We start from the raw sequence: 22,245 nt of genomic DNA, 5'->3' as shown, positions 1-22,245 counted from the left end.
AATGATTAAAGGATGTGAACAGGCAGTTTTTAGATGAAGAAATTAAAACTATTTCTAATCATATGAAAAAGTGCTCTAAATCACTATTAATCAGAGAAATACAAATTAAGACAACTCTGAGACACCACTATACACCATTCAGATTGGCTAAGATGACAGGAAAAGTTAATGATGAATGTTGGAGGCGATATGGGAAAATAGGGATACTGATGGTGGAGTTGTGAATGGATCCAACCATTCTGGAGAACAGTTTGGAACTATGCTCAAAAAGTTATCAAACTGTGTATACCCTTTGATCCAGCAGTGCTACTACTGGGCTTATACCCCAAAGAGATACTAAAGAAGGAAAAGGGACCGGTATGTGCCAAAATGTTTGTGGCAGCCCTGTTTGTAGTGGCTAGAAGCTGGAAAATGAATGGATGCCCATCAGTTGGAGAATGGTTGAGTAAATTGTGGTATATGAACGTTATGGAATATTATTGTTCTGTAAGAAATGACCAGCAGGATGAATACAGAGAGGACTGGTGAACTGTTGTGAAATGAGCAGAACCAGGAGATCATTATATACCTCAACAACGATACTGTATGAGGATGTATTCTGATGGAAGTGGATCTCTTCGATAAAGAGATCTAATTCAGTTTCACTTGATCAAGGATGGACAGAAGCAGCTACACCTAAAGAAAGAACACTGAGAAATGAATATAAACTGCTTGCGTTTTTGTTTTTCTTCCTGGGTTATTTATACCTTCTGAATCCAATTCTCCCTGTGCAACAAGAGAACCAAGCGGTTCTACACACATATATTGTATCTAGGATGTACTGTAACCTATTTAACATGTAAAGGACTGCTTGCCATCTGGGGGAGGGGAAAAATTGGAACAGAAGTGAGTGCAAGGGATAATTTTTTTTTTTTTTAAATATTTAAATTTTATTTTATTTAATAATAACTTTGTATTGACAAAATCCATGCCAGGGTAATTTTTTTACAACATAAGGGATAATGTTGTAAAAAAATTACTCTGGCATGGGTTCTGTCAATAAAAAGTTATTTTAAAAAAATGAATTTTAAAAAAATTAAAAAAAAAAAAAAGAAAAGAACATAGGATAGTTTACATCTCAGATCTAAGGAGAAGGAAGGAATTTGTATCCAAAGAAGAACTTGAACTCATAATTAAATACCAGAAAGACAATTTTGATTATATTAAGTTAAAAAGTTTTTCTACAAACAAAACTAATGCAGACAAGATTAGAAGGGAAGCAATAAATTGTGAAATTATTTTCACATTTAAGGGTTCTGATAAAGGCCTCATTTCTAAAATATATAGAGAATTGACTCAACTTTATAAGAATCCAAGACATTCTCTAATTGATAAATGATCAAAGGATGTGAACAGACAGTTTTCAGATGAAGAAATTAAAACTATTTCTAATCATATGAAAAAGTGCTCTAAATCACTATTAATCAGAGAAGTGCAAATTAAGACAACTCTGAGACACCACTATACACCATTCAGATTGGCTAAGATGACAGGAAAAGTTAATGATGAATGTTGGAGGCAATATGGGAAAATAGGGACACTGATGGTGGAGTTGTGAATGGATCCAACCATTCTGGAGAACAGTTTGGAACTATGCTCAAAAAGTTACCAAACTGTGCATACCCTTTGATCCAGCAGTGTTACTACTGGGCTTATACCCCAAAGAGATACTAAAGAAGGAAAAGGGACCGGTATGTGCCAAAATGTTTGTGGCAGCCCTGTTTGTAGTGGCCAGAAACTGGAAATTGAATGGCTGGATAAATTGTAGTATATGAACGTTATGGAATGTTATTGTTGTATAAGAAATGACCAGTAGGATGATTTCAGAGAAGCCTGGAGAGACTTACATGAACTGATGCTGAGTGAAATGAGCAGACCTGGAGATCATTGTCCTTGGTAACAACAAGATTATATGATGATCAATTCTGATGGACGTGGCTCTTTCCAACAATGATATGATCCAGGCCAGTTCCACTTGTTCAGTGATGAAGAGAGTCATCTACACCCAGAGAGAAAACTGTAGGAACTGAATGTGGGTCATAATGTAACATTCTCACTTTTGTTGTTTGCTTTCATTTTGTTTTCTTACTCATTTACTTTCTTTTTTGATCTGATTTCTCTTGTGCAGCAAGAGAATTGTATAAATATGTTGATACATATTGGATTGTGTGTGTGTGTGTGTGTGTGTGTGTGTGTGTGTGTGTGTGTAGGGAGAGGGAGGAAGGAGGAGAAAATCTGAAACACAAGGCTATGTTTTGAAAATAAAAAGTTAAAAAGAGGACTTCCGGCCAAGATGGCAGAGAGGACACACATATCTACTTAATCTCTGTCTTTGTTCTCAGAATTTAGTTTATGACAAGCCTTGGAATTAGTGCTTGACTAAAAAAAAAAAAGAAAATGACAAATAATTACCAACAGAAGCTTTCCGTGAAATTTGCCAGAAAAGGTCTGCTTTTGCTCGTGGGTGAGGATGGTTAGATCAGGGACAGACTGAAGGCAGGCAGCCACAGCACAACAGATAGGGAGAGTATGGAGCTAACTGAGGGGGTGGGGTATGATCTCAGCTCTTTCTGCCGGGACATCTTTAACACAGTGTGGATACTTTGCCCTGGCAGCAAGCCAGTAGACAAGCTGAGATAAACACGGGGTGAAGAATACAACCCGGAAAAACTAGAGTCTCTCGGGACCTGACCACACCTACCCGCAGTGTCTCAGCATCCTCTCAGAGTCTCAGAATGCAGATAGCAGTGCAGCCATTGCTGTCCTGCTAGTGCCTCACTGCTGCCTCCCAACAGTCTGTAGAGGAAGCTTGGTAATACTATCCAGCCCTCCCCGCCAAAAGCAGACTGCATTTTTTTTTTTTTTGCTAGTTTCTTTTCTTTGATTCATCTCTAACAAAATGAGGAAAAATTTTAAACAGACTAACTATTGATAGCTTCTGTATGAAGAGAGAGCAGACTTTAAACCCTGAAGAGACTAAAAACAGACTGTCTCCAGATGACTCCCCAAAGGGGGATATGATCTTGTTCTCAAAACATAAGATTCTCATAGAAGAAATTAAAAGGCTTTTACAAGAGAGCTAGAAGAAAAATGGGAAAAGGAAAGGGAAGCTTGGCAAGAAAGTCTAGATAAGTCATCCCATTTATTTAAAGATAGAGTGGATAAAGAAATCAAATTCTTGAAAAACAGAATTAGTGAATTGGAAAAAGAAAATAGCTCTCCAAAAAATAAAATTGGTGAAATGGAAAAAAAATTCCATAGGACAAAACAACTCTCTTAAAAACACAATTGGACAATTAGAAAAAGATATAAAAAAAGTGAGTGAAGAAAATAATTTATGGAAAATCAGAATTGAACAAATGGAATTGAATGATTCGAGGAGACACCAAAAATCAATCAAGCAAAACCAAAAAAAAAAAAAAAAAAAAAAAAGAAATAATTAGAAAAAAATGTCAAATACCTTTTTGGGAAAACAACAGATCTAGGAGAGATAATCTGAGAATTATTGGACTCCCTGAAAAATATGATGAAAAAAAAAGCCTGGACACTATTTTCCAGGAAATTATCAAATAGAACTGCCCAGAAATTATAGAAACAGAGGGTAAAATACACATTGAAAGAATTCATTGATCACCTATTGAAAGGGACCCTAAAATCAAAACTCCCAGAAATAGAGTGGTTAAATTCCAGAACTATCAAACCAAGGAAAAAATATTACAAGCTGCTAGAAAAAATCAATTCAAATATAGAGGAGCCACAGTAAGGATTACCTAGGATCTAGCATTGCATACATTAAAGCATCGAAGGGTCTGGAATCTGATATTTTGAAAAGCTAAAGAACTTAGTATGCATCTAAAAATAACTTATCTAGCCAAAATGAGCAATTTTTTTCCAGGGAAGAAGATGGACATTCAACAAAATAAGTGAATTTCATCTATTTTTGATGAAAAAACCAGGACTAAACAAAAAGTTTGATCTCCAAATATAGAACTCAAGAGAACCTAAAAAGGTAAAAAGAAATCTTGGGAACTTATATTTCTGTTATAAATATATATAAACAACATATATATAATTTGTTCTAGAAACTAGAGGTGGACAGGAAATTATACCAGAAAAAGGGTAAAGTAGGGGTACTACATCTCATGAAGAGATAAAGGAAACCTATTATATCTGAGAGAAAGAATGAAGGGGGATGAACAGTGTATATCATACTCTCGTTGGAATTGGCTTAAAGAGAAAAATATTAGACATATTTGATTTATGGTGAAACTTCTCCCTCATTGAAAAGTGGGAGGGGAAAAGTGAAAAGGGAAGAAGTAAGGAAATGAGGAAAAGGGGTAAGATAGGGGGAGGAATCTAAGGTGGGAGGGAGGAATACTAAAAAGGGAGGGCTGTGAGAAGGAAGTGGTGCTCACAAATTTAATAGTGGAGAGGGAGGTAGGGGGAAAGAAAGAAGAAAAGCATAAACAGGGGTTGACAAGATGGCAAGTAATACATTCGCATAAATGTGAATGGGGTAAACTCCCCCATAAAGAGGAAGCAGTTAGCAGACTGGATTAAAAGCCAGAATCCTACAATATGTTGTTTACAGGAAACACCTGAAGCAGGGCGATACATACAGAGAAAAGGTAAAAGGTTGGAGCAGAATCTACTATATTTCAAGTGAAGTCAAAAAAGCAGGGGTAGCCATCCTGATCTCAGATCAAGCAAAAGCAAAAATGGATCTAATTAAAAGAGATAAGGAAGGGCAATGTATCTTGCTAAAGGGTAGCATAGATAATGAAGCAATATCATCATTAAACATATGCACCAAGTGATATAGCATCTAAATTCTTAAAAGAGAAATTAAGAGAGCTGTAAGAAGAAATAGATACCAAAACTATAATAGTGGGAAATCTCAAACTTGCACTCTCAGAATTAGATAAATCAAACCACAAAATGAGAAAGAAGTCAAAGAGGTAAATAGAATACTAGAAAAGTTAGATATGATAGATCTTTGGAGAAAACTAAATGGATACAGAAAGGAGTACACAACAGTTCATGGAATCTATACAAAAATTGACCATATATCAGGACATAAAAACCTCAAACTCAAATGCAGTAAGGCAGAAATAGTAAATAAATCCTTTTCAGACCATGATGCAATGAAAATTACATTCAATAAAAAGCCAGGGGAAAATAGACCAAAAAATAATTGGAAACTAAATAATCTCATACTAAAGAATGATTGTGTGAAACAGCAAATAATTAATAATGTCACCCAAGAAAATGACAGTAATGAGACGTCATACCAAAATGTATGGGATGCAGCCAAAGTGGTAATAAGGAGAAATTTTATGTCTCTATAGGCCTACTTGCATAAAATAGAGAAATAAGGTCAATGAATTGGGCTTGCAAGTAAAAATGCTAGAAAAGGAACAAATTAAAAACCCCCAGTCAAACACTAAACTTGAAATTCTAAAAATAAAAGGAGAGCAATAAAATTGAACGTAAAAAACTATTGAATCAATAAAACTAAGATTTAGTTCTATGAAAAAAACAACAAAATAGACAAACTCTTAGTAAATCTGATTAAAAAAAGAAAAGAGGAAAATCAAATTGTTAGTCTTAAAAATGAAAAGGGAGAACTCGCCACTAATGAAGAGAAAATTAGAGCAATAATTAGGAGTTACTTTGCCCAAATTTATGCCAATTAACTTAATTTTAATTAATATTAATTATTAACATTTAATAATTATTAATTCAATAACTTAGATGAAATGGAAGAATACCTTCAAAAATATAGCTTGTCCATATTAACAGAGAAAGAAGTAACTGGTTAAATAGTCCCATCTTAGAAAAAGAAATAGAACAAGCTATTAACCAATTCCCTAAGAAAAAATCCCCAGGACCAGATGGATTTCCATGTGAATTCTACTGAACATTTAAAGAACAATTAACTCCAATGCTATATAAACTATTTGAAAAAAATAGAGATTGAAGCAGTCCTACCAAATTCCTTTTATGACACAGACATGGTATTGATACCTAAACCAGGTAGGTTGAAAACAGAGAAAGAAAATTATAGACCAAGCTCTCTAATGAATATTGATACTAAAATCTTAAATAAAATATTAGCAAAAAGATTACAGAAAATCATCCCCAGGATAACACACTATGACCAAGTAGGATTTATACCAGGAATGCAGGGCTGGTTCAATATTAGGAAAGCTATTAGCATAATTGACCATATCAATAACCAAATGAAGAAAAACTATATGATCATCTCAATAGATACAGAAAAAGCATTTGATAAAATCCAATGTCTATTTCTAACAAAAATACTTGAGAGTATAGGAATAAATGGACTTTTCCTTAAAAAAGTCAGGAGCATATATTTAAAACTGTGATTAAGCATCATATGTAATAGAGATTAACTGGAACCTTTCCCAATAAGATCAGGAGTGAAACAAGGTTGCCCACTATCACCATTATTCAATATTGTATTAGACATGCTAGCCTTGGCAATAAGAGTCGAGAAAGAGATTAAAGGAAATAGAGTAGGTAATGAGGAAACCAAATTATCACTCTTTGCAGATGATATGATGGTATACTTAGAGAACCCCAGAGATCCTACTAAAAAGCTATTAGAAATAATTCACAACTTTAGCAAAGGTGCAGGACACAAAATAAATCCACATAAGTCCTCAGCATTTTTATACATCACCAACAAAATCCAGCAGTAAGAGACACAAAGAGAAATTCCATTCAAAGTAATTGTTGATAGCATAAAATATTTGGGAATCTATCTACCAAAGGAAAGTCAGGAATTATCTGAGCAAAATTACAAAACACTTTCCACATAAAGAAAGTCAGATTTAAATAATTGGAAAAATATTAAGTGCTCTTGGATAGGCCCACTGAATATAATAAAAATGACAATACTCCCTAAACTAATCTATTTATTTAATGCTATACCATTCAGACTCCCAAGAAACTATTTTAATGACCTAGGAAAAAATAACAAAATTCATATGAAAGAACAAAAGGTCGAGAATTTCAAGGGAATTAATGAAAAAAAATCAAGCGAAGGTGACCTAGCTATTTCTGATCTAAAACTATATTATAAAGCAGCAGTCACCAAAACCATTTGGTGTTGGCTAAGAAATAGATTAGTTGATCAGTGGAATAGGTTAGGTTCACAGGACAAAATAGTCAATAACTATAGCAATCTAGTGTTTGAAAAACCCAAAGATCCCAACTTTTGGGATAAGAATTCATTATTTGACAAAAACTGCTGGGAAAACTGGAAATTAGTATGGCAGAAATTAGGCATGGACCTACACTTAACACCACATACCAAGATAAGATCAAAATGGGTCCATGATTTAGGCATGAAGAACGAGATCATAAATAAATTAGAGGAACATAGGATAGTTTACCTCTCAAAATTGTGGAGGAGGAAGGAATTTGTGACCAAAGAAGAACTAGAGATCATTATTGATCACAAAATAGAAAATTTTGATTATATCAAATTAAAAAGCCTTTGTACAAACAAAACTAATGCAAACAAGATTAGAAGGGAAGCAACAAACTGGGAAAACATTTTTACAGTTAATGGTTCTGATAAGGCCTAATTTCCAAAATATATAGAGAACTGACTCTAATTTATAAGAAATCAAGCCATTCTCCAATTGATAACTGGTCAAAGGATATGAACAGACAATTTTCAGATGATGAAATTGAAACTATTTCCACTCATATGAAAGCATGTTGCAAATCACAATCAGAGAAATGCAAATTAAGACAACTCTTAGATACCACTACATACCTGTCAGATTAGCTAAGATGACAGGAAAAAATAATGATGAATGTTGGAGGGGATGCGGGAAAACTGGGACATTGATGCATTGTTGATGGAACTGTGAACGAATCCAGCCATTCTGTGGAGCAACCTGGAATTGTGCCCAAAAGTTATCAAACTTTTGATATCAAACCCTAGTAGCAGTTCTACTACTGGGCTTATATCCCAAAGAGATACTAAAGAAGGTGAAGGGACCTGTATGTACCAAAATGTGCAGCCCTTTTTGTAGTGGCTAGAAACTGGAAAATGAATGGATGCCCATCAATTGGAGAATGGTTGGATAAATTGTGGTATATGAATGTTATGGAATATTATTGTTCTGTAAGAAATGACCAGCAGGATGAATACAGAGAGGCTTGGAGAGACTTACATGAACTGATGCTAAGTGAAATGAGCAGAAACAGGAGATCATTATACTTCGACAACGATATTATATGAGGATGTATTCTGATGGAAGTGGATCTCTTTAACAAAGAGAAGATCTAATTCAGTTCCAATTGATCAATGATGGACAGAATCAGCTACATCCAGAGAAGGAACACTGGGAAATGAGTGTAAACTGTTTGCATTTTTATTTTTCTTCCCAGGTTATTTTTACCTTCTGAATCCAATTCTTCCTGTGTAACAAGAGAACTGTTCGGTTCTGCACACATAAATTGTATACTATATACTATATACTATAACATATTTAACATGTATAAGACTGCCTGACATCTAGGGGAAGGGGTGGAAAGAGGGAAGGGAAAAATCGGAATAGAAGTGAGTGCAAGGGATAATGTTGTAAAAAATTACCCATGCATATGTACTGTCAATAAAAAGTTATAATTAAAAAAAGTTAAAAAGGAATTTAAAAAATAGAATTATTGTTTTTCTCTCTGAAAATTTAAACATTTTTAAAGTCATGGGCAGTTCTGTTACTTTCCCCTCACCTGTTTTTGGGCTTCAGCTCTCTCTTGATCTTGTTTCTTCTACCCTTGTCCATATCAATCACTCTTCTTCCTAATGGAGATGACTGAAACTAGAATTGAGCATAAAGTAGTTTTCTTTTCCCCACAATATTGAGCACTGGGTGCTGACATTTTTTGTGTTTCTTTCAGATTCCCCTGTTGAGAATAGAGAATATGAAACCAAGGAGTCAACTCTACAGCAATGTATTACTACCAGAGAGCCAACCAGAAAGAGACTCATAAAGGATGATTTCTGCAAATCTAAATTGGGAGAAGTTTGGACTTATGATACTGGATTAGAAAGGCCGATAAAGAACCCAGAAAGACAGTCCATGAAGCTATTAGTTAAGCATTGCAAAACTTCATCTAGCAGAGTTTCCTTGCTGAAGAGCCTTTGTAAGTTTAATATATACAGGAAGTTTTACAGTCACAATTCAGAACTTAATCATTCCCATAGAGTGAGTTCTCAAGGAGAACCTCATAGAATTAATGAATGTGGCAAAACCTTCCACATCAATTCAAATCTTAGTGTACATGGTGGAATTCAGGTTGGAGTAAAATCTCATAAATTTGGTGAATGTGGTAAAGCTCCCAGCTACAATTCAAATCTTGCTGTTCATCTGAAAAATCTTCTGGAAGAAAAGCCTATTAAACAATGCAATAAAGATAGGAAAAATTTTAGCCAGAGGGGATATCTTTATCTAGACAAGAGAATTCCTACTGGACAGAAGCCCTATAAATGTAAAGAATGTGGAAAAATTTTCAGGGATGAGGCATCCTTTAGTAGACATGAGAAAATTCATACTGGAGAGAAACCACATAGATGCAATGAATGTGGAAAAGCTTTCAGGTTTAAGAAAGGTCTTGATGTACATGAGGCAACTCATACAGGGCAGAAGCCGTATAAATGTAATGAATGTGGAAAAGCCTTCAGCCGGAAGGATCACCTAAATAGGCATAAGAAAATTCATATTGGAGATAAACCGTATATATGTAATGAATGTGGGAAAGCCTTCAGGTTTAAGAGAGACCTTGTTGTACATGGAGCAACTCATACTGGGGAGAAGCCATATAAATGTGATGAATGTGGAAAAGCCTTCAAACTTAAGGGAACCCTTCGTATACATAAGAAAATTCATTCTGGAGTAAAACCATATAAATGTAATGAATGTGGAAAATCCTTCAGGTTTAAGAAAAGCCTTGATATACATGAGGCAACTCATACAGGGGAGAAGCCCTACAAATGTAATGAATGTGGAAAAGCCTTCAGCCATAAGGATCTCCTTAATAGGCATAAGAAAATTCATACTGGAGAGAAACTGTATAAATGTATTAAATGTGGAAAAGCCTTCAGTTGTAAGGAAAGCATTGATATACATGAAACAATTCATACTGTGCCCTATAAATGTAATGAATGTGGAAAAGCCTTCTGGCAGAAGGGAGGCCTTAATTCACACAAGAGAATTCATAGTGGAGAGAAACCCTATAAATGTAATGAATGTGGAAAAGCTTTCCGGGAGAAAGGAGGCCTTACTAGACATAAGAAAATTCATACTGGAGAGAAACCTTATAAATGTAATGAATGTGGAAAAGCCTTCAGTTGTTTGGGACATCTTGCTAGACATAAGAAAACTCATACTGATTTGAAACTCTATATATGCAATGAATGTGGAAAAGTTTTCAAACGTAAGGGAAACCTAAATTTACATAAGAGATTTCATATTAGAGAGAAACCGTAAAAATTCTGTGAATGTAGAAAAACTTATAAATTTATAGAAACTTTTAACAAATTTATACTGGCGGGAAATCCTTTTAATGTCTCAATGTTGAGCAGACTATATCTGAAATCCAAACTTTTCATAATAAAAACTGAGAACCTCTTTGAATGTAATGAAACTGAGAAAACTTTCTTGTACAGCTCAAACATTAAGAAACGTTAGATAATTCATATTGGACAGAAATCTAAATGTAAAGAATGTAAGAAAGCTTTCAACCAGCAAGAACACTTAGTAGATTTAGTAGAAGCCTCACTAGATATGAACTTTTTTCATTACTATTTATTTTACATGAAAATAGCTTCATGGGTCATGTAGATCTAACAGATTAGGCAGTCATACTGACTGAGCAATTGGGTTTGGGGGGTACATCATCCTTTATAGCGGGAGACATGGAGGAGTTGGGGGCACAATCTAGGGAGGAGTGGATTGAAATATTGACATTTCTGGCCTACAGTTATTTAAAGATGCCAACTAGACAATTTCAAAGGTTGGATATTGTATGGATTACAAAGCCAAGTAAACTCAAGCCTCATCATTCTATGCAAACAAGACAGGATCATTTGTTTCATTTTCCTGATAAAGGGGAACAAATGAATTTAGTTAAAGTCCACATCATAAATACTAGCCATTATTATTATCTCAGTCTTTGTCTTAATGTTTTTCTTTTCCCCTTCCCAAATATTTCTTGTTCCCATATTTGTTTACGTCTCTCTCCCTAAATAACTTTCTTGTTCTTTTGGGTTTATCCTGTACTTCTCTTGAATGTTTCATATTCCCTCCCCGCCTAACCCCCCCAAATAGAATGTGAACTTATTGAAAGCAGGATCTGTCTCACTTTTCATATTTGTACTGTCAGCACCAAGCCTAATTTCTGCCACATAGTATTTAATAAATGCATACTGATGTTTTGATTAATTTTTGTTTCTTTTACTCTGTGCTATATTTCCAGACCTCAGAATGTTGCTTTTGAATCTTTTTCTATATTCCTAATGCTTCTCATGTATTTGGCCATCCTACTGAGTTCTGATGAGATGAGATCACAAAACCTCCGTGTTAGAAGATTCTTCAGCAAATCCATTTACAACATCAATAGCAAGTGGTCACTGCCCTTTGATGAGGTTAGTGGCAATCAAAGAGTTATGGAGATCCCCTTTTGGTCAATGCAGGTTCTTTGTTTTTTGTTTTTAATTTAAATTTTATTTTATTTAATAATAACTTTGTATTGACAGAATCCATGCCAGGATAATTTTTTTACAACATTATCCCTTGCACTCGCTTATGTTTCGTTTTTTCCCCTCCCTCCCTCCACCCACCCCAAGAGGGCAAGCAGTCCTATATATGTTAAATATGTTGCAGTATATCCTAGATACAATACATATTTGTAGAACCGAACAGTTCTCCTGTTGCACAGGGAGAATTGGAGTCAGAAGGTAAAAATAACTTGGGAAGAAAATCAAAAATGCAAATAGTTCACATTCATTTCCCAGTGTTCCTTCTTTGGGTGTAGCTGTTTCTGTCCATCATTTATCCATTGAAACTCAGTTAGGTCTCTTTGTCATAGAAATCCACTTCCATCAGAATACATCCTCATACAATATCGTTGTCGAAGTGTATAATGATCTCCTGGTTCTGCTCATCTCACTTAGCATCAGTTCATGTAAGTCTCTCCAAGCCTCTCTGTATTCATCCTGCTGGTCATTCCTTACAGAGCAATAATATTCCATAACATTCATATACCACAATTTACCCAGCCATTCTCCAATTGATGGGCATCCATTCATTTTCCAGTTTCTAGTCACTACAAACAGGGCTGCTACATACATTTTGGCACATACAGGTCCCTTTCCCTTTTTTAGTATCTCTTTGGGGTATAAGCCCAATAGAAACACTGCTGGATCAAAGGGTATGCACAGTTTGATAACTTTTGGGGCATAATTCCAGATTGCTCTCCAGAATGGCTGGATTCGTTCACAACTCCACCAACAATGCATCAGTGTCCCTGTTTTCCCGCAATGCAGGTTCTTTGTGAAAGAATTCATGAACCCGAAGAGTTTTAGGAGGCAGAAATGGAAGATTATTGTTGAATAGGAAGCCAGCTTTGCTAGGAGACTGACTTCTTTAGTGGCAAAGTCCTATTAGGGAAATGGAGGCTGGCATTGAGAAGAGAATGTTTTCTCAGCAGGCAGAGTCCTGACAGGCGGCTATAGCAAGCGATAAGGCATAGTCCTGCTTTGGACATTCTGCAAAAAAATGAGTAAAAGGAAACCTATTTTATGAGCAGCTCTTGGCTGATTCAGCTGATTAGACCAGGATTTCTCAATTGAATGGTAATTTAGGATTTCCTGAATAAGGATGTGACTTTTCCAAGAGATCAAGGGGAGTCAGTTTGCCCTTGAATAATGTTGCTTGTCTCATCCTGGGAGGATGGGCTTTCTCTAGACTCCTTGAAGCCTGGGAGATCCTGATCTCTCAGATCAAAAGGGAACACAATTTCAGAGTTATAATTTTAAAGGTAACACAGTTTCAGAGTGATAATTTTAAAGGGAATACAATTTCACACCCCTGTCACCTTGAAGATCTGTATTTATTCTATCATTTAAAAATCTTCATGACATCATTTGGAGTATTTTTGACCAAGATAATAGACATATCCTTTTCCAGCTTATTTTATAGATGCGAAAACTGAGACAACCAGGCTTAAGTGACTTGCCTAGGTTCATATATCTACTTGTGTCTGAGGCGAGATTTGAACTCATGAAGATGAGTGCTCTCTCTGTTGTAACACCTAGCTGCCCAAAAATTCTGTAGTGGGAAGAGCAATCTGACCTATTATATTTCTGGAGAATTCAAATTTTACAGGATGTTATTACTTCCGTTACTTTTTATAACTACCACGTTGTACTGGGACTCCTGGTTCTTCCTTCCAGAAATAAGCAGAACAATGGTGATTTCTTCCTTTACATGATAGAACTTGTTTTTGTTGGCAACTCTTCCCACTTTAGGTTTTTATGGCAAAAATACTGGAGTGGTTTGCCATTTCCTTTTTCAGGTCATTTGATAGATGAGGAAACTAAAGCAAACAGGGTAAAAGGCTTGTACAGTCATAGCCAATAAGTGTGTGAGGCTGAATTTACACATGGATCTTTCTGACTCCAGACCTAGTGCTCTTTTTACTATAAAACAAATGCCCTCATCATAGAGTAATAGAGTCTAAGACAATGCTTTGGATTTTCTTTTAAATAATTGGAAAACAACTGAATAAAATGCAGCACAAAAACGTTATTAATTGTGAAAACTGATGAAAGTCTTTAACAAAATCCTCAATGCTACAAAATGACTAATTTTTATGAGGACGTTAGTATTATAAACATCAACTCTGAGTCATGTCTGTAATGAAACTCTGAGAAGGTTATAAACTATCTTCTGATAAAAAGATGATGTATCTAAAAAGAGTCCTATATTTTTGGCTAATATGTAGATTTAGTCTGTTTGCTTATATGTTATGGGGAATTTTTTTTCTCAATTTTTAATTCAGGAATAAAGAAAGAACAATCATAATTTTTAAAAAGTAGATCATTGAATTGTTTTGTAAATACCCAAAGAAAGAACAGAAGGGAGAACAGATAAGTAGTAGAGTTTTTTGGGGAAAAAAAAGATGGAATTTCTTATATGTTTGTTTTGCATGCTGTGTAAAATATGGTTCACAGTTTTGCATAGCATTCACATTTTGTATTCTGCTTCAGGTATGGAAATGATTTTCTTTTAGTATTCTAAGTTCAACATTTAAAATTTTAAATTAAAAAACTCAGGTAGATACCTCTCACACACTCTACTCTCTCTAGTATGCAGCATGTGCACAACAGAAAAGACCACACTGGGAGATGATAGTAGCAAGTGAATAAAACTAGAACTTTTTTCACGTTTATTTCTGAGGAAAGAGGAAGTAGGTGAAACCAGAAAGGAAAAGTGAGGAAGGAGAGCATTCCAATGACAGTACTGTCAGGGAAAGGACACAGGATTAGAAGTGTCATTCATAATGAGATACAGGCAGAGGGACATTGTCTCTAGTTAATGGGGTACTTGGAAGGAAGTAAAATGTAAGGTAATTGGAAAGGGAGGACATGATCAAGTTATGAATGGCTTTCAAGGCCAATCAGAGAATTTTATAAGATTCTGGAGGGAATGCTTTTTTGACTGGAGGTGGGGCATGTAACTTGCACTCTCCAATGATCCTTTTAACAGCTGAGCTAGCTCATAGCCTCATAGCCGACTTAGTTTTGAAAAGGCCTTAGCAAAGATTGACTGAAATGGGGAGAGAGTTGATGCATAGAAACCAATCAAATAGTGATGGGAAGAGTCCAACTATGAGATGAGGAGCACATGACAGAAGGTGACAGCTTTCTGAATGGAAAAAAAGGACATTGATGTATTTCAGTAGGAAAAGCACCTAATAGCCATTTTGCTCTGTTTGGCCTAAGTTTTCCCATCTACTAAATGCAAGGAGGAGACCAGCAATCTTTTTGTTCTCTCTTTAGTTCTTCAACAAATATAACAACAGTACAGAAGAGAAAAATAAACATTTCCCATTGAACAACTCAAGGGATGCATTTTCCTCCAAGTTTTCTCCATCTTCAGTTCATTTAAGCCTGGGTCCTTAGTTGTTTTTTGTTTCCCAATCTTAGTTGTGACTGCATTTGGACAGAGTATAGATTTTGCCCATCCATCTGTGTATCTGGGGCAAGTTGGACAAGAGAAAGAGAGCAAGCTGGACTATCTTGAGGCAATTACAGAGTTCCTTGGATGACCTCCAGGCTTCCTGTGAAAGCAATGGCCTGTGTTTTTAATACTGACCACTCTAATCCTGACACATGTGACCATATCCTGAGTCCAGAACTGAGTCCATTGGCCAGCCTATCTTGGCACAGGGAGACCATCTAGGGGGTATGAAGAGTCTGGGGACCTGGGGAACAGGTTAGGTGAATTGCACAATGCATGCAGAGGCACACTAGGACAGAGACATATTTCAGACATAAGCAGCATTTACCAATCCTGTCCATTTCTACTAGTCTAAAAAGATTTTCAGATTTTGATGATTATAAAATGTCTACCATATCCATCACAGATTACAACACAAATTAGCTATTTATTATGTGAAAAATAAGTTCCTTATCATGAGGTCTGAGTAGTAATTTCTAGTTCAAAATATACATATGACAACTTCACAAAGGTTTTCTCAACGAAAATGTACATTTATTTAAAAGAAGAGATTACAAAGAAAATGAAGAAGCAAAACAGGCACTAGAAGTAGTAAATATGAAATAAATTTGGGAGAGTAATAGCATTATCAAGAAAAGGAGTTTTGAAAATATAATAAAAGGAAAATGCCATGAGGAATGAGTTTGCCATTGACTGGCAGGTTAAATCCATACAAGAGTTTACTAGACTAAACATAATTAACTATAGTAAGGAGAAGGAGCATTAGAATCCTAATTAGCACCCTAGAAGAAGGGAGAGAGTGCCTCATAGTAGGCTTAGTTCTGAAAAGAACTTAGCAAAGATTTTTATCATAAGCATGTCTTTTTTTAAATATAGCTTTTTATTTTCAAAACATACGCACAGGGACAGCTAGTAGGTGCAGTGGATAGAACACCAGCCCTGAAGTCAGGAGGACCTGAGTTCAAATTTGACCTCAGACACTTAATATTTCCTAGCTGCGTGACCCTGGGCAAGTCACTTAACCCCAATTGCCTCAGTAAAAAACCTCACCAAAACAAAACATATACACGGGATAATTTTTCAACACTGACCCTTGCGTAGCCTTGTGTTTCAAATTTTCTCCTCCTTCCTCCCACTTTCTCCCCTAGATGGCAAGCAATACAATATATGTCAAAAATGTTAAAATATATGTTAAATCCAATATGTGTAAACATATTTATAAAATTCTCTTGCTGCACAAGAAAAATCAGATCAAAAAAAGAAAGTAAATGAGTAAGAAAACAAAATGGAAGCAAACAACATCAAAAAGAATGAGAATGCTATATTGTGGTCCACATTTAGTTCCCACAGTCCTCTCTCTAGGTGTAGATGGCTCTCTTCATTACAAGATCGTTGGGAACTGGGTTCAATCATCTCATTGTTGGAAAGAGCCACTTGCATCAGAATTGATTATCATATAATCTTGTTACTGTGTATAATGATCTCCTGGTTCTACTTGTTTCACTTAGTATCAGTTCATGTAGGTCTCTCCAGGACTCTCTGAAATCAATAATATTCCATAACATTCATAGGCCATAACTTACCCAGCCATTCTCCAATTGATGGAAATCCATTCAGTTTCCAGTTTCTAGCTACTACGAACAGGGCTGCCACAAACAGCACATGTGGGTCCCTTTCCCTTCTTTAAGATCTCTTTGGGATATAAGCCCAGTAGAAACACTGCTGGGTCAAAGAGTATGCACACAGTTCGGTAACTTTTTGAACATGATTCCAAATTGCTCTCCAGAATGGCTGGATCTGTTCGCAAAAACACTCCGCCAACAATATATTAGTGTCCCAGTTCCACGCCCTCCCCCCCAACACCCCCTTCCCTCTCCCCCTCCTCCCATATCCCCCTCTCCCCTTCCCTCCCAATAGTCATCCTTGTCTTTTCCTGTCATCTTAGCCAATCTGAGAGGTATGTAGTGGTATCTCAGAGTTGACTTAATTTGTGTTTCTCTGACCAATAGTGATTTAGAGCATCTTCTCATATGGTTAGAAATAGTTTCAATTCCTTCATCGGAAAATTGACCCAATCCAGAACACTTGCGCAATGCCCTTTGCAGGTAAAAGCATTTTACAGGCGCGCTAGGAGTAGGGCTGTGTAGCAGCGGAGCATCCTATGACGTCCCTTTTCCTGACTGAGCCTTAGCGTCCACACGGAGTTTCTAGAAGCACCAGAAATTAACTGCGGATGAATTGGGTATTTATTTAACAAATATTTTACTCTCGCTTCTCTATATCTAGCTTTACTTCTCTTTTCCAGATCCCAACAGAAGCAGCTCCTTGAGAACAGTGACTTCTAGGTTAGCTTCTGGGTAGCATCCCGTCCCCGGCCTAGGTCCCGCTATAGTTTCTTAAACTAGGTCTCTTTAAGACAGGGCGACTTGAACTAGCTGGTGCGTCTGCACGCCACGCAAGACTACATTTCCCAGAAGCGAGGAGAGAACTTTCGGGATCCGACGGATACCAGTAAGGACCAAGGTAAGTGCGAGCGCACTTGGGAGAAATCGTTGTTTCCATTTTTTTCTGTGGCCTCAGTGGGAAGTTGCTAGTTTCGGAGATGAGTGTCTGTGGGCCGGAGCACTCTGGTTTGGCGCTCCCGGGTAGAGGGACAGTTCACGGAGTCGGGGGAGGGAGAAATGCATCTCTCGGGCCCTAGGTTCTAATTCTGCCTCCGAGGCTATGTGGCTGTGTGACCCGAGCTAGTCCCTTGAACCCCGCTTTTTTGCTCGAGTGTTAAAGGGAGTTGACTGCGTCTTTGAGGACTCGCTGCAGACAGCATTGATTCAGCAGTAAATAACCAAACATTAAGCCCTGATTAAACGCCTATGGAAAAACACGAAGAGGCCTGCCCTCACGGGTCTCCCTGTATCGGGGGGGTAACTGTGGCACCTTATTGAGGGAAGCCAGGGGTAAAAAGGAGGAGTGGCGGGGAGCTTGGGTCCGAGGGCCCACTTTGACCGGGTTTTGTGAGCATAAATGACCACAGCTGACCCTTTCTGAAGACCTTAAAAGGTTGGAGTTCAGATTAATGGGCGTGGGATAAAGGGGAGTGGAGTAGAGGAGGGGGAGAAGGGGGGAGAGTACGGAATAGCCGGGAACACCAGGAGCAGAATTAGCAGAGACGGGGAAGAAGAGACTTTCTGCGGTAGAGTTTATTAGAAAACCACAAGGGAGGCGCTGGGACCCTTGTTCTCTGACAGGGAAACCGAACGATTCCGTCAGGAGAGAGATGTACATTGTGTGTCAGCCGTGAGGGGACTGTTTTAGCCGCACGTGTATGTGTGTAAATGCGTGAGTATATGTATGTGTGGGTGGGTGTGCGTGTGTACACGGGTGTATGTGTGGGTGGATATATATGTTTGTGTGGGCATAGATGTGCATGTGCATGTAGATGTAGGTGTGCATTTTGGTGTATGTGTTTATGTGTGTGTGTGCATGTAGGTGTATTTGAATTTGTAAAAAGATAAATGTGTATGTGTAGGGCAGGGTGCAGATGGGTATCTATGTGTATGTATATGTTTATATAAATATGTCCATGCTTTCTTGTAGCCTGCTTGGGACACAGTGAAAGGGGAAAAAAGAATAAAATAAAAAGTAGACAGCAGAGAATAAAAGAATAACCTATAAGGGGAAGCAAAGAAAAGATGGACATTCATATTATGTCTTCTGTTATTATATTTGCTTTCTTGAAATGGAAATTTATTGTTGCATATTTTGAATCCTTCCTAATGCTCTGCTGGGCATATGACAATTTATTTTTCCTATTTCTTATCTTTCTTGTTATATTTTGTTTTTTTCTTATTTTGTATTTAGTTTTAAATAAGTTTAATGATCTTAAAAGTTTTGTAAAGCATCCAACATGGTTATCTCATTTAATTCTCCCAACAGCCCTGAGTGTTGGATGCTATTATTCATCTCCTCATTTTTCAGATGGGTTAAGGGGGAAGGGAAATAAATATATAGAGAGTGCCTACTGTGTGCCAGACACTATGCTGTTAGGTGTAGGTTTATGAATTTGCTCTTACAGAATGGCTTGCTCCCATCACAAGACCTAAGACACCAGGTTGTATGAAAATGTTTAACAACAATGTATATAATAGCAATGAATTATAAAAAAGGAAACAAGAATTGACAGTACTGTTCTTAAAACAAAAGCACCTAACCCATCTTATGATTAATATAACTACTACAATACAAAGAGATACATAGACGAGAGGAGGAAAGAAGAAAGATTACATCACCAATTTGGAGAAGGCACCAACATTGCAGACCTCTGGCTGGGGAATCCCAGATTACAGCCCTGCAAATCCCAACCAGAAGGGTCCTAGGCAGAGCATCCTCTCCATGGGTGAGATTCCAATTTGGGTATTGAGCTATCATGACTTAAATAGCCCGGGGTACAAAAGTGTTTAAATGCCAGCAATACTGACTTCACTTTCTTGAGTGAATCCAGAAGGGGACCAGTCCTGCCATTGTCTGTCAAGAGTGAAGCTTTACTCCTGGAGTGGCTAGTTCTAGTGCAGGGGTCCTCAAACTACGGCCCGCTGACCAGATGCAGCAGCTGAGGACGTTTAATCCCCTCACCCAGGGCTATGAAGTTTCTTTATTTAAAGGCCCACGAAACAAAGTTTTTGTTTTTACTATAGTCCGGCCCTCCCACAGTCTGAGGGACAGTGAACTGGCCCCCTATTTAAAAAGTTTGAGGACCCCTGTAATTTAGTGTATAGATAATGTGTCTTTGGTGGATTTGGCCAGAATCCTAGGACGTTCTTTAAGCTAAATTTGATCCCAGCAGCTACAAAGGAGGGGTGTATAATAGTTTACTGGACTGTAATTATCCCATGGATATGAAGGGAAACTGAGGGCCAAGGCCTACAGAATCTTATTCATATAGCTATCTTTCATCTGCAAAATGCTTTTGAGAAATATTATCTCATTTAATCTTCACAACAACTCTGAGAAGTAGATGCCATTGTTATACCCATTTTTATGATGAACTAAATGTTAGTGTTTTTATGGGACCTACTATGTCTGGGCTAAGAGCTTTTTAGGCCTTTCTGAAATCATCCTGTTGGTCGTTTCTTACAGAATAATAATATTCCGTAACATTCATATACTACAACTTATTCAGCCATTCTCCCGCTGATGAGCATCCATTTATTTTCCAGTTTCTATCCACTACAAAAAGGGCTGCCACAAACAGCAGCTAGTCTATTCTTTGTGGATTATGATGTTGAACACAAAAGGAATCAATCAGGTGAGGATTCTTTCTAATCTTAGATAAAACAGGTCCTCAGTCCTCTTTATCAAGGAGCTTTGCCAGGCTGGCAGGATTCTACTAATCATGTGTATCTGTCTACACAGAAGAAAGAGAATTCTTGTTCTTGGAAGGGATACAAAGGGAAAAGTCCTGTCCACCTGGAGAGGCTTCTGGGATAATCTCCAGCTGTCCTTCAAAGCCTGTCCTGGCTAAGTTCAGAATCAGATCAGCAACAGGTCTTGAGGTTTTGGAGGAAAGAATTCTGAGGTTTTGTCCAGGTCACAACGAGATTGTATTGTAGAGGGATTACCCTAACCAATGAAATGATAGTAAGTTTGAAAAAATGTATACATATGTGGGTACCTACATCCCTACAGATTTTATGATCTTGAGATCTAGAAAGGAGCTTTGTTGTTGAGTCATGCATTGTTATGAGCCAGAACTTGAAACAAGATGTTAACTCACTGGAATTGAAAGACACAATGCTTATGTTTACACCTTTGAGAGTTCACACATTAACTCACACATTAGAGTTCGCAAGTTTGGGAGATTTAAAAGTTACATCTCCCGAATTTATGACCAAAGAAGAACTAGAGATCACTATTGACCACAAAATAGAAAATTTTGATTATATCAAATTGAAAAGTTTTTGTACAAACAAAACAAATGCAGACAAGATTAGAAGGGAAACAATAAACTGGGAAAACGTTTTTACAATCAAAGGTTCTTTTTTTTTTTTAAATTTAATTTAATTTAATAATAACTTTGTATTGACAGAATCCATGCCAGGATAATTTTTACACAACATTATCCCTTGCAATCACTTATGTTTCGTTTTTTCCCCTCCCTCCCTCCTCCCCCTCCCCAAGATGGCAAGCAGTCCTATATATGTTAAATATGTTGCAGTATATCCTAGATATAATACATATTTGCAGAACCGAACAGTTCTCCTGCTGCACAGGGAGAATTGGATTCAGAAGGTAAAAATAACTCGGGAAGAAAATCAGAAATGCAAATAGTTCACATTCATTTCCCAGTATTCCTTCTTTGGGTGTAGCTGTTTCTGTCCATCATTTATCCAATGAAACTCAGTTAAGTCTCTTTGTCATAAAAATTCACTTCCATCAGAATACATCCTCATACAATATCGTTGTCGAAGTGTATAATGATCTCCTGGTTCTGCTCATTTCACTTAGCATCAGTTCATGTAAGTCTCTCCAAGCCTCTCTGTATTCATCCTGCTGGTCATTCCTTACAGAGCAATAATATCCCATAACATTCATATACCACAATTTACCCAGCCATTCTCCGCTGATGAGCATCCATTTATTTTCCAGTTTCTATCCACTACAAAAAGGGCTGCCACAAACAGCAGCTAGTCTATTCTTTGTGGATTATGATGTTGAACACAAAAGGAATCAATCAGGTGAGGATTCTTTCTAATCTTAGATAAAACAGGTCCTCAGTCCTCTTTATCAAGGAGCTTTGCCAGGCTGGCAGGATTCTACTAATCATGTGTATCTGTCTACACAGAAGAAAGAGAATTCTTGTTCTTGGAAGGGATACAAAGGGAAAAGTCCTGTCCACCTGGAGAGGCTTCTGGGATAATCTCCAGCT

General features: G+C 37.0%; 1 protein-coding gene across 6 annotated transcripts in view; it reads left to right on the top strand.

Moving 5' to 3' along the window:
• Positions 1 to 22,245, top strand: part of LOC127547581 (zinc finger protein 595-like) — a 200,646-nt gene that overhangs the window by 39,557 nt on the left and 138,844 nt on the right. Inside the window, exon 4 of one of the 6 annotated variants that reach the window (XM_051974481.1) lies at positions 8,980 to 11,522. The exons of 3 other annotated variants lie outside the window; for them this stretch is intronic. In XM_051974481.1, coding sequence (XP_051830441.1) covers positions 8,980 to 10,568 — 1,589 coding nt within the window. In that variant the 3' untranslated portion in view covers positions 10,569 to 11,522. Of the gene's footprint in view, positions 1 to 8,979; positions 11,523 to 20,238; positions 20,626 to 21,962; positions 22,055 to 22,245 lie in introns of those variants that run through there. 2 more of the 6 variants (XM_051974469.1, XM_051974467.1) reach the window with 2 other exon arrangements.

The sequence above is a fragment of the Antechinus flavipes genome, chromosome 2 (genome assembly GCF_016432865.1).
Source record: "Antechinus flavipes isolate AdamAnt ecotype Samford, QLD, Australia chromosome 2, AdamAnt_v2, whole genome shotgun sequence".
Taxonomy (NCBI): domain Eukaryota; kingdom Metazoa; phylum Chordata; class Mammalia; order Dasyuromorphia; family Dasyuridae; genus Antechinus; species Antechinus flavipes.
The sequence above is the reverse complement of the archived record's forward strand: the minus strand, read 5'-3'. Positions and strand labels throughout refer to the sequence as shown.